At 36.8% G+C, this 13,160-nt stretch overlaps 1 protein-coding gene across 1 annotated transcript; it reads right to left on the bottom strand.

Annotated features, from left to right (window-relative positions):
• Positions 1 to 1,663: 1,663 nt before the first annotated feature.
• On the bottom strand, positions 1,664 to 3,175 carry LOC138897593 (uncharacterized). The gene has a single exon (XM_070183582.1). It carries the CDS (start codon positions 3,173 to 3,175, stop codon positions 1,664 to 1,666), a length of 1,512 nt encoding a protein of 503 aa, XP_070039683.1.
• Between the last annotated feature and the right edge of the window lie 9,985 nt (positions 3,176 to 13,160).

The raw sequence follows: 13,160 nt of genomic DNA, 5'->3' as shown, positions 1-13,160 counted from the left end.
TGGCACTCAACGTCATTGTTAGGCAAGCCAACTATGAATCATCTATATAATTATTCATTTTATTACTTTTGAAATCAAAAGTGTTATTAAATAAATAATTTAATGTATTTAAAATCATGGATACATACAATATTAGTAAGATATAAAATAAAAGGGTGACAATATTTATGCAAAACCATTAACATCTATTAGAATATCCCAAAACTCGGTGTCTCAAGTGTATGGGCATTTACTAGGAAATACAATAATAATACAATATCTATCTGGAATGTAAATAGACAGAATAACATAAATAAACATGATGGAGACTCCGTGTGCTGCGGATCGTATCCTGGGATGCAGCTCACCTTAAAGTCCCCTCAATAGTTGTGCCCTTGCGCCAAATGACCATCAGAGATATACATGCACAATAAGGGCAGAAGTGTAGCATGAGTACGTAAACCAACGCGTACCCAGTAAGTATCTAATCTAACCCCGGAGAAGTAATGACGAGGAGTCGACATTGACACTTAATCATGTTAAAATACACATATAATTCATATATTTAACTCACAATAAATGGGAATCACTTACCTTGCAATAGATGATGAAAATTTCCCCTCCAAGAGCTCTCAAAGTCAGCCAACCCAAGTAAAAAATGAGAGAAGTGAGCTATATTCCAAATTAAATCCATGTTCTGCCCAGATCCTTCCTCTTCGCGACCTCGAAGGCCAACCAGCCCTGCCCCAAATTCTCTTCCTCGCGGACACGATGTCCAAACTGTGATCGCGATGCTTCACAATATATACCAATTGCATGTTGTGCTATTTTGTATAAAATAATCTCAAAAATATTAGCTTCAAGGCTACGAAAGGTGATGCGTGATATTATTTGGGAAGCACAATCATGGTTTATACCAGGTAGGAAAATCTCAGATAATATCATCCTGGCTCATGAGCTAGTCCAGGCTTACACCAGGGAACATATGTCTCCTAGATGTATGATAAAGATATACCTACAAAAGGTATATGATTTGGTCGAATGGTACTACCTGGTGCAGCCGCAGAGGCGGACCCAGGATTTGAGTATGACGGGGGCACCATTATCATTAGAGTGTATTACCCAAAACTTTATTAGCTAGTAAAAGAATACATATAAACTCTAGGATAGACCAGTAAATAAGTAGCATATTCCACTATATAATATAAACTTGCTAAGCAAAAAACTACAATAAAGTAAAAAGAGCTTACGCTTTGATTTCATCATACTCCCCAATTGACTCGCGAACACAAGCTCCAACTTCATCAAACTCCCAAATTGACCTACGAACACAAATTTTAAAATAAGTATTCCAAAAAAAAAAATATTGCACATCCTTGCGCACACATGAACTAAATTGGAATAAACTTTAAAATGTAAAACAAGCTTAGTGGCCTTAATAGCAATTCGCGACATACAAACAATAATCTACTATTGTCCCAAAAAGAGAACTAAAGAAGGCACAACTTAAATTAAAATACAAACTTCAATATTATAGAATATCTTTAATTGATACTAATATAACAAAAGTACATCATCCACTTATACTTGAACTCGGCGCGTTCTCATACTCTGAAAACGGTCAATAATAGCATCATTGCTTACATTTGCAAATACTTTTTTTTCAAAGTAACAAACTAAACAATCATTTAAAAAATGCATCACCAATACTACTACGCAATTTATCTTTGATGTACTTCATGGATGAGAATGCTCTTTCTACCGTTGCAGTCGCGACAGGTAAAATTAGAGTCAACTTTACAAGTAAATAAACAAGTGAATATGCCTCCACAAGATTTGCTTCAACCAACGCTTTTGCCAAATCACCAATTCCTTTCAAATCCGAGAATCTAGGGTCACCATGTTTCATGTGCAATATGAAAGTGTCAAGTTGGTGACTAAGATCTCGAAGCTTCAATTCACCAAACTCATCTGGATAATACTTGGCCAATGTCATTATTCTTTCCTTATCAAAATTAGCAAACGAATTAGCTGGATTCAAGCTAGCCATACCAAGAAGCAAGTTACCACTAACAACATCAAAACGACTGTTAAGCTCCTGAAGTTGCAAATCAATCACTGTGTAAAAAAGCTCAATACGTAAGTGATGTGAATAAGTAACACTAGAAGGCCTACGCTTTGACTTTCCAGGAATATAGAATTCTTCCATATTGGGCACCAAAATGTCATGTTTAGCACAAAACAAAGAGACTTCATCCATTAATGATTTCCATCCTTCATTTCTCATTTGTTGCAACCTATCCTTTGTAAGGTTAAGAAATATCATGGCATTGACAATATCTTGCTCTTTCTTCTGTAAAGCTTTACTCAGCTCGTTCGACATCAACAATACCTTCAACATCAAGTGAAACATGAACACAAATTCAAATGAATTGATTTTACTCAAAAAGGCTTCTGCTTGCAATCTATCATTAGCCTCAGAACCTTCATATTCAATCACCCCAAGCACATGAACAATAGATGCAAACAAAACAACAAAGTTATCTAATGTTTTACAATATGATCCCCAACGAGTGTCACCTGGCCTTTGAAGCTCTCGTTCTTGATTTAATCCTTTCCCACTTTGAACTTCACCACTCTCTAGCAACTGCTCCAATAATTCTGCTTGATGGTCCCGAAGTTTATCTCTACATTTAAAGGATACTCCAATTACATTCAAGACATTAGAAACTATAGCAAAGAAAGTTTCCACCTCCTTATATTTTTTAGCAACCGCTACAAGCGTCAACTGTAATTGATGAGCAAAACAATGAATGCAATATGCCGAAGGAGTTTCTTGCAAAATTAAAGCTTTAAGACCATTCATTTTTTCTTGCATATTACTAGCTCCATCATACCCTTGTCCGCGTATTTTGGATGGACTTAATGAGTGTTTCATAAGCAAAGAAAGTATTGCTTCCTTCAACGATTTTGCAGAGGTATCACCAACACGAACAAGACCAATAAATGGCTCGTTCACTTGGCCTTTTTTGTTAACATACCACAAAGCGAGGGCCATTTGTTCATGGTGTAAAATATTCTTAGACTCATCAACTAATATCCCGAAATAATCCCCATCTAAATCATTGATTATAACTTTCACGGTTTCTTGTGTACAAGCACTCACAATGTCCTTTTGAATTTTTGGCAAAGTCATCATATCATTTTTTGGAGCATGTTTCAATATGACTCTATCCACTTGAGGGAGCCTCTTTGCAAGTCATTCCAAAAGCCCTAGAAAAAGGCCTTTGTTTTTTGAAGAATCACTTTCATCGTGACCTCTAAAAGACAATCCAAAGTACAAGAGGAACCTTGCAACATCGATTGATGCATTTAAACGAATTCGGTGCTCATTTCTTTGTTTCTCAGATTGCTTATCAAAAGCAACTTGAATTGATTGGGATTGATGTGATAAGTCTAACATCTTGTTGAAACACTTGTGGTGGAGGCTATTTACTTGACCAACATGTAAAGCAAGTCTTTCCGAAGCTTTATTCCAAGCCTTAAAGCCCGTTTTTGTGAAAGAGTCACCCGTGCTTCCATGAACATAATTATTTTTGAATAAATAACAACATAAATAAAATGCGGCATCTTTCTTCACACTATACTCCAACCATCTAGAATACGAATCTTTAAACCAACCCGGACTAAATTGACGTATTTTATTCCCGAATAAAGTCTTAGGAAACTTATGATCAACCGGTTGACAAGGTCTATTTTGAATGTAGTGTCTTCTTACTTCATCCCGTATTCTAGGACTATATTTATCAATGGGTACTCTCTCTCCAGGATCGGGATTGAGTAATTTCTGATCAAACTCCTCTATAAGATGAGAGAAATTATTTCTAAGAGTAGAAATTGGTTAAGAAGAATTAAACTTCGTCAAAAATACGTCCATCTCAATTCATAAGAACAAGAACTTCCTACAAAAAACGAGTCTAATAAATTTAAGAGTCTATCAAGAATACAAACAAACACAATATAAATAGAGCAATACACCCCTTTTATCAAGAAATAAAATAAATACAACTTATTGAATACTAATACTACAACTCTATAAAAGTACCACTTGATATCTTCACTAACATTTACTTGTAAATTCTAGCTATGTTGCATAATTTAATTATATTTTAATACTTAATATTTTTACTAACCTTTAAATGTAGTGTTGGTTGCTAGCACAGTATAATTGAAATTGCGTCTCAAAATACTTAATTGACTTCTTTTTGTATATCAAGAATCAGAAACTTAAACATAAATTGAAAAATATGGAGACAGTCATTCTTAAACAACCATTCTTAAACAATTTGGAGCGTCTGAAAAATAGAAAGAGAAGCCATTCTTAAAGTTAAATAGCAAAAAATTAAGAGACCGCTAAATTTCAGAGAAAATAGAAGCTCAACCTAAATAAAATTATTTGAATAATAGATTTGGGGTTTACCTAATTACCATTTACTAAGAATACCTTTACTGGAGATTCTTGAACCAAAATTTTTAAACCAATTGCTGCTCATTACATGATAACTCTGCACTATATATATCTTTATGAATATGTGAGTGTGTTCTCGAGTGTTTGATCAAGTTTATAGCTTCTGTAGTTCTGTATCTTGGCTGTTGTTTATTGACTTGATTTTAGTGTTGTATTTATTTAGATAATGATTTAAACAAAAGCAGATATCATTTGTTGTGAGCCCATATTTAAGCTTTCTACAGTTTTACTCTAATATCTTTGAAGAGGTCAAGTTGGTGGAGTGGATGTAAATTAACATCCATCTCCAATTCTCCATGCTCTTAATCTCTTATAATTTATAAATAAAAAATAAGTTTCAAAGTAAGAGAAGCACTAACCAGAGATTTGATGCCTGCTACTTTTTCAAAGTAATGAGAGGAATTGAGATTGAGGAAGAAGGGTTCTCCATCTTGAAGTGAGAAGTAACTGCCTGAGAGATGAGTTAACGGGAGGCGAGCTTTGATTTTTGATTGAGGAAGAACCGAAGAAGTGAAGAACTGGAGAAGGGTTTAGTCTTTAGGGAATTGACATTTGGGGCTTTTGATTAGGGTATTGACTATTATCTATAACTATTAAAAATTTAAAATATAATTGAATTGAGAAAAGGTGAAATAAAAAATTATAAATTAGTGAACTGTTGACTAGTGACTAATAAATAGTACTATTGTACTAGTATATAATTCTAGTTATAAGAAGTAAAAGAAACTTTTAAAAAGAAGAAGTAAAAGGCGGGTTTCGAACCCGCATCGCATGACAAGAAGCAGAACTTATGCTTAGAGGCGGACCATTGCTCCAGGCATAATTTCGTTAATGAGAGGGCCAAGAAAAATATTTAAGGGGTCCCCAAAGTATATACAGCTATACATAAAATATATATATAGGGTTTTTGTCAATGTTAACGGGTTCACGTGATCCCTCAAGGACTGGTGTAGGTCCGCCAGATGCAGGTCATGGAGAAGCTGGCTTTCCCTGCAAAATTCATAGCTTGGGTAATGGAATGTCTCAGAATTGTTAACTACTCTATATTAATCAACGGTGAACCAGCTGAACCCTTTTATGCTGCAAGGGGCTTGAGGCAAGAGGATCCAATGCCCCTTTTACTCTTTGCCATAGCAATGGAATATTTAAGCAGGCAATTGAATAGCCTGAAAGAAGAGAATGCTTTCAAATATCACCCCAAGTGTGCTAAGCTGGGGATTACACATATGAGTTTTATAGATGACCTCTTGCTCTTTGCTCGAGGAGATGTGAAGTCAGTATACTATCTTCATCAATGCTTTACTGAGTTTTCTTAAGCTTCAGGATTACAAGCAAATCCAGGCAAAAACTATTTATACTGTGCGGAATGGTGCAGGAAGAAAGAGATAAACTGATGCAGTTTCTGGGTAATACCCATGGTAATCTGCCTTTCAAATACCTTTGAATTCCTTTATCCACTAAGAAGTTATCATTAATACATGGTAGCCACTTGTTCAGAGGATAGTAAGCAGAATTTTTTATGGACATCAAGGAAACTATCTTATGTTGGACGTATTCAGTTGGTAAAATCAGTCATTTTGGCATCCAAGCCTACTGCTCCCGACTATTCATGATACTCGCCAAAGTCTTGGATATGACTGATGCATATTGCCGGGGCTATGTATGGTCTGGGATCAACACAATAACTAAGAAGTCTCTGTTGAGGTTTTATTTTTTAAGATGTAATATTCTTAAAATGAGGGTGAATGGGAAATGGAGGAAAAATGAAATTTTGAGTAAAATTTTAAGTTTCCCTCTTAACAATGAGACATTGTCCCATATTGGAAGTGGAAGACATTTTTGGTGGGTATATATATAATTGCTCTTCTTGTAGCTCTTAAAGAGTTAAGAAGAAAGCAAGCCTCGCGCCGTCGTCGTCGTCGCTCGCTCGGCTTCGGCTTCGGCTTCGGCTACGGCTACGGCTACGGATTTGGATTGATTAATTTTTTGGAGCTCCACAAACATGTAATGCTTGCTCCACCATGAAGGGTGGACGTTTGGTCTTGCACTCCTTCTTGGCTGCTATATATATACAAAACTCAACATACAATTCGCTCAACAAATTGGCTATACATTGCACTCCTTCCTCTCAGAACTTCCATACGTTTTTCTGAGTATATACTCCTTCGTTCTGCATTATTTTTTAACTTCAAACAAAGCAACTGTAAGTGTGATTTGCTACCGAACTTTGTGTTCGCCGAAACACTGGGGTTTGAAGTACCGCTACACCAGTGTGTTATTCGTTCTATCCTGGGAGGAAATAATCCATTACCTTGGGTACTAGGAGGGGATTAAATTCCTTAAGGAAATACTGTGAATTCAGTGGGCTCGAATTTATTATTATTGTTTCATTACGTTAACTTATATTTTGCAGAATTAATATTTACAAATACAGCAATATTGACCGGGAATAACAATCTTAAGGAATTTAATATTTATTTCTGTACTTGTGTTATTCTTATTATTCTGCAAACTAAAACCTTTGTGGTTTGTGTACTCCCGTTTTGGAGAGTTAAGCCTTCGTGGCGTTTTGTTGGATATTAAAATCTACGTGATTTTTACTCCAGTTTGAAAACGTGTATTAAACGTTTGTTTGTGTCATTCTTTTCTGAAAAAGATGATGACTGAAAACGAAAACCAAGCTGTTCCGATGGCGACTGCCAACGCAACGACAAGCCGAACACCGGCGTTGGCACCGGCAGAAAAACCCGGAAAATTTTCCGGGATTGATTTCAAACGCTGGCAGCAGAAGATGTTCTTCTACTTAACTACGTTATGTCTACAGAAGTTCATCAAGGAAGATGTTCCTGATCTGCCGGATAAAACTCCAGATAATGAACGCTTTCTCGTGATTGAAGCGTGGAAGCATTCTGATTTTTTATGCAAGAATTATATTCTTAGTGGACTGGATGATAATCTGTATAATGTATACAGTAGCATGGAGACATCCAAAGAATTGTGGAATGCGCTTGAAAAGAAATATAAGACTGAAGATGCCGGGATGAAGAAATTCGTTGCCGCAAAATTTCTGGACTACAAAATGATAGATAGCAAGTCTGTTATTACTCAAGTCCAGGAATTGCAAGTGATTATTCATGATCTACTTGCTGAAGGTCTTGTAATCAACGAAGCATTCCAAGTAACAGCAATGATTGAGAAGTTGCCTCCGTTGTGGAAGGACTTCAAAAATTATTTGAAACACAAACGAAAGGAAATGTCCCTTGAAGATCTCATTGTTCGGTTGAGAATCGAAGAGGACAATAAAGCTGCTGAAAGGAGAGGCCGTGGAAATTCAACAATAATGGGAGCAAATATTGTTGAAGCTAACAAAAAGAGGAAGAAGGCTTCTGGTCCGAAATACAACCCAAGCAAGAAGCGATTCAGTGGAAACTGCTACAACTGTGGGAAAACCGGACACAAATCTACGGAGTGTCGTGCTCCGAAGAAAGACAAGAAAAGGGGTCAAGCAAACATGGTAGTAAACCATGATGATGTTGATAACTTGTGTGCCATGCTCTCTGAATGTAACTTGGTGGGAAATCCTAAACTGTGGTGGTTTGATTCAGGAGCCACTCGCCATGTTTGTGCAGTTAGAGAGGCTTTTGCTACCTATGCTCTTGCTGAACCCGGAGAGACAGTTTATATGGGAAATGCTTCAACAGCAAAAGTTGAAGGATATGGGAAGGTATTTCTAAAAATGACTTCTGGCAAGGTCATGACTTTGAACAATGTCCTTCATGTTCCCGAAATGAGAAAGAATTTAGTCTCTACTGGACTTCTTGTTAAGCACGGTTTTAAGTGCGTTTTTGTATCCAACAAGGTTGTAATTAGTAAGAATGGAATATTTGTGGGAAAAGGTTACCTCACCGAGGGCCTTTTCAATCTAAATGTAATGGTTGTTGAAAATAATAATAATATTTCAGCTTCTTCTTACTTACTTGAGTCAAATGATTTATGGCATGTACGTTTGGGTCATGTCAATTATAAAACCTTGCGGAAAATGATTAACTTGGAAGTACTGCCCAAGTTTGAATGCGAAAAATCAAAATGTCAAATATGTGTGGAATGTAAGTATGTTAAACATCCTTATAAGTCAGTTGAAAGGAATTCAAATCCTTTAGACTTAATTCACACAGATATTTGTGACATGAAGTCAATACCATCTCGCGGTGGAAAGAAGTATTTCATAACTTTTATTGACGATGGTACTCGATATTGCTATGTTTACTTACTGAATAGTAAAGATGAAGCAATAGACGCATTCAGGCAATACAAAAATGAAGTTGAAACGCAACTTAACAAGAAAGTAAAAATGATAAGAAGTGATAGGGGTGGTGAATATGAATCTCCTTTTGAAGAAATATGTTTAGAATATGGAATTATTCATCAAACAACAGCCCCTTACACGCCCCAATCTAATGGGATTGCGGAAAGAAAGAATCGCACATTAAAGGAGATGATGAATGCGTTGTTGATAAGTTCTGGTTTGCCACAGAACTTGTGGGGGGAAGCCATTCTTACGGCTAATCGAATATTAAATCGAGTGCCCCATAGCAAAACACAATCCATTCCTTATGAACAATGGAAAGGAAGGAAGCCCAACTTGAATTATTTTAAAGTGTGGGGGTGTTTGGCAAAAGTGCAAGTTCCTAAACCCAAAAGGGTAAAGATAGGACCGAAAACCGTTGATTGTGTTTTCATAGGATATGCGACAAATAGTAAAGCATATCGATTTCTGGTTCATAAATCAGAAAATCCCGACATTCATAATAATACGGTTATAGAATCAGATAATGCTGAGTTTTTTGAAAATATATATTCGTATAAAAAGGAATGTGAGTCGTTTGGTGAAGGATCTAAACGACCTCGGGAAGAAACAAAAGAAAGTACATGTAATCAGGAGAATCCAAGACGTAGTAAACGTCAAAGAACGTCTACTTCATTTGGACCAGATTTTGTGACTTTCTTATTGGAGAATGAGCCTCAAACATTTAAAGAAGTTATGACTTCTTCGGAATCATTGTTTTGGAAAGAGGCAGTCAATAGTGAAATAGAATCCATATTGAACAACCATACATGGGAATTGGTTGATCTTCCTCCTGGAAATAAACCTTTGGGTTCTAAATGGATTTTTAAGAGAAAAATCAAAGATGATGGCACTATTGATAAATTCAAGGCAAGGCTCGTAGTCAAAGGGTATAGACAACGAGAAGGTCTAGACTACTTTGATACATACTCTCCAGTTACAAGAATTACGTCCATACGGATGTTAGTAGCATTAGCTGCAGTGTATGGTCTTGAAATTCATCAAATGGATGTTAAGACGGCCTTCTTAAATAGAGAGTTGGAGGAAGAAATTTACATGGAACAACCTGAAGGGTTTGTGGTTCCAGGTAAAGAAAAAAAGGTATGTAGACTTGTTAAGTCTCTTTACGGACTAAAACAAGCACCCAAACAATGGCATGCGAAATTTGACCAAACAATGTTGTCAAATGATTTTAAGATAAATGAATGTGATAAATGCGTGTACATTAAAAATGTTCCAAATCACATAGTCATTGTTTGCCTATATGTGGATGATATGTTGATAATGAGTAATGACATTGCCAACATAAATGCTACTAAGCGTATGCTCAATAGCAAGTTTGATATGAAAGACTTGGGAGTTGCTGATTTAATTCTGGGAATTAAGATCAATAAGACTCCTCAAGGTCTGGCATTGTCACAATCTCATTATATTAAGACAGTACTTGAAAAATTCAAGCACTTGGGCTTTAAAGTTGCAAAGACTCCAATTGACGTGAATCTTGCATTAGCAAAGAACAAAGGCCAAAGCATATCACAATTGGATTATGCTCGTGTATTGGGATGCTTAATGTATATCATGAATTGTACACGACCAGACATAGCTTGTGCTATAAGTAAACTGAGTCGATATACGAGCAATCCAGGCCAATCTCATTGGATGGCAATGAAACGAGTTTTGGGATATTTAGAACATACCCAGAACTTTGAATTGCACTACAGTAATTTCCCTGCGGTGATTGAGGGATACTGTGATGCAAATTGGATCACCGGTTCAACTGATTCTAAGTCCACGAGTGGATATGTATTCACTATTGGTGGAGGAGCGGTATCTTGGAAGTCGTCCAAACAAACATGTATTGCCCGCTCTACAATGGAGGCTGAATTCATAGCCTTAGATAAAGCCGGTGAAGAAGCTGAATGGCTCCGGAATTTCTTGGAAGACATTCCATTTTGGCCCAAACCGTTGGCACCAATATGCATACATTGTGATAGTCAAGCGGCAATTGGAAGGGCTGGGAGCGTCATGTATAACGGTAAATCTCGTCATATACGACGAAGACATAAAACCGTTAAGCAATTACTCTCTAGAGGAATTATCACAATTGACTATATAAAGTCAAGTGATAATGTGTCGGATCCACTTACAAAAGGCCTAACTAGAGAGGTAGTTGAGAAATCATCAAGGGGAATAGGGCTATGGCCGAGAACAAGTCATTGTGGCGGTAACTCTACCTAGAAGACTGGAGATCCCAAGATCTAGGTTCAAAGAGATCAAACAAAGTCATTAATGACGGTTCAACATTGTCAAATAAAATTTTAGTCCATTCTCGTGATGAGACAATGTTCAGTACCAAGGATAAAGCATTAAGGCTTTTTAATGATTTCTAAATTTGATACGGGGTATATCAAATAGTGTATCTACAGGATGACACGTTTAGGAATCACCTATTTAAGTGTGAAGTGTGAGCCGCTTCAAGGAGAACTTTGTAAGGCCAGTTCTCTACGCACTTATGAAACCAGGCGGTGTTCATGGCTGAAACGAACACAACAATGAGAACCAAAGACGGTTAAGGGTTGATTGTGTGACTTATGGTTGTCTAGGTATACACCAAAGATCGACGGTTCAAAGATATCAAATCTACCGATTGACCGAGTATATCCGACATAAGTTTACTACGGAAAGTTCAAAGGGAAACCTACTTATCCAGATGCAATTAATCCTTGCTTGTAAATCACACAGTTTTTTCATGCATACTTCCGTGATATAGCCATTCCCCATTCATGTGGGGGATTGTTGAGGTTTTATTTTTTAAGATGTAATATTCTTAAAATGAGGGTGAATGGGAAATGGAGGGAAAATGAAATTTTGAGTAAAATTTTAAGTTTTCCCTCTTAACAATGAGACATTGTCCCATATTGGAAGTGGAAGACATTTTTGGTGGGTATATATATAATTGCTCTTCTTGTAGCTCTTAAAGAGTTAAGAAGAAAGCAAGCCTCGCGCCGTCGTCGTCGTCGCTCGCTCGGCTCGGCTTCGGCTTCGGCTACGGCTTCGGCTTCGGCTTCGGCTTCGGCTTCGGCTTCGGCTTCGGCTTCGGATTTGGATTTGGATTTGGATTTGGATTTGGTCAAATGATCGATTGATTGATTAATTTTTTGGACCAAATTTATTTGTTAATAGTAAATATTAACGTAAGATTATCCGTATTTGTAAACGGATATTTTCCAATCCGTGTATTGATAATTTGGCAGCCGGATAATGGTCTTCCCACCATGAAGTGCTTGCTCCACAAACATGAAGTGCTTGCTCCACAAACATGTAATGCTTGCTCCACCATGAAGGGTGGACGTTTGGTCTTGCACTCCTTCTTGGCTGCTATATATATGAGCAGCAAATGTTGAAGAAAGATACAAAACTCAACATACAATTCGCTCAACAAATTGGCTATACATTGCACTCCTTCCTCTCAGAACTTCCATACGTTTTTCTGAGTATATACTCCTTCGTTCTGCATTGTTTTTTAACTTCAAACAAAGCAACTGTAAGTGTGATTTGCTACCGAACTTTGTGTTCGCCGAAACACTGGGGTTTGAAGTACCGCTACACCAGTGTGTTATTCGTTCTATCCTGGGAGGAAATAATCCATTACCTTGGGTACTAGGAGGGGATTAAATTCCTTAAGGAAACACTGTGAATTCAGTGGGCTCGAATTTATTATTATTGTTTCATTACGTTAACTTATATTTTGCAGAATTAATATTTACAAATACAGCAATATTGACCGGGAATAACAATCTTAAGGAATTTAATATTTATTTCTGTACTTGTGTTATTCTTATTATTCTGCAAACTAAAACCTTTGTGGTTTGTGTACTCCCGTTTTGGAGAGTTAAGCCTTCGTGGCGTTTTGTTGGATATTAAAATCTACGTGATTTTTACTCCAGTTTGAAAACGTGTATTAAACGTTTGTTTGTGTCATTCTTTTACAGAAAAGATGATGACTGAAAACGAGAACCAAGCTGTTCCGATGGCAACTGCCAACGCTACTTGCATCTCTTAGGAGATCAACCAAGGATTCCATGGAAAGCTCTAATGTTCTCCAATGATGCCAGACCTCGAGCAAAGTTTACCATGTGGCTTCACATGCATGAAAGACTGCTCACTGCAAATAGGCTAACTAAATGGGACATCAATGTGGAGATAAAGCGTAGCCTTTTTCAGGAACAAAATGAGACAAATGAACACATATTTGTACAGTTTAGATTCCCGAGGAAGGTATGGGAAAGTGTAATGACATGAGTGAAG

The sequence above is a fragment of the Nicotiana tomentosiformis genome, chromosome 8, assembly GCF_000390325.3.
Source record: "Nicotiana tomentosiformis chromosome 8, ASM39032v3, whole genome shotgun sequence".
NCBI classification, from domain to species: Eukaryota; Viridiplantae; Streptophyta; class Magnoliopsida; order Solanales; family Solanaceae; genus Nicotiana; species Nicotiana tomentosiformis.
This window is presented reverse-complemented; position numbering and strand designations above follow the sequence as displayed.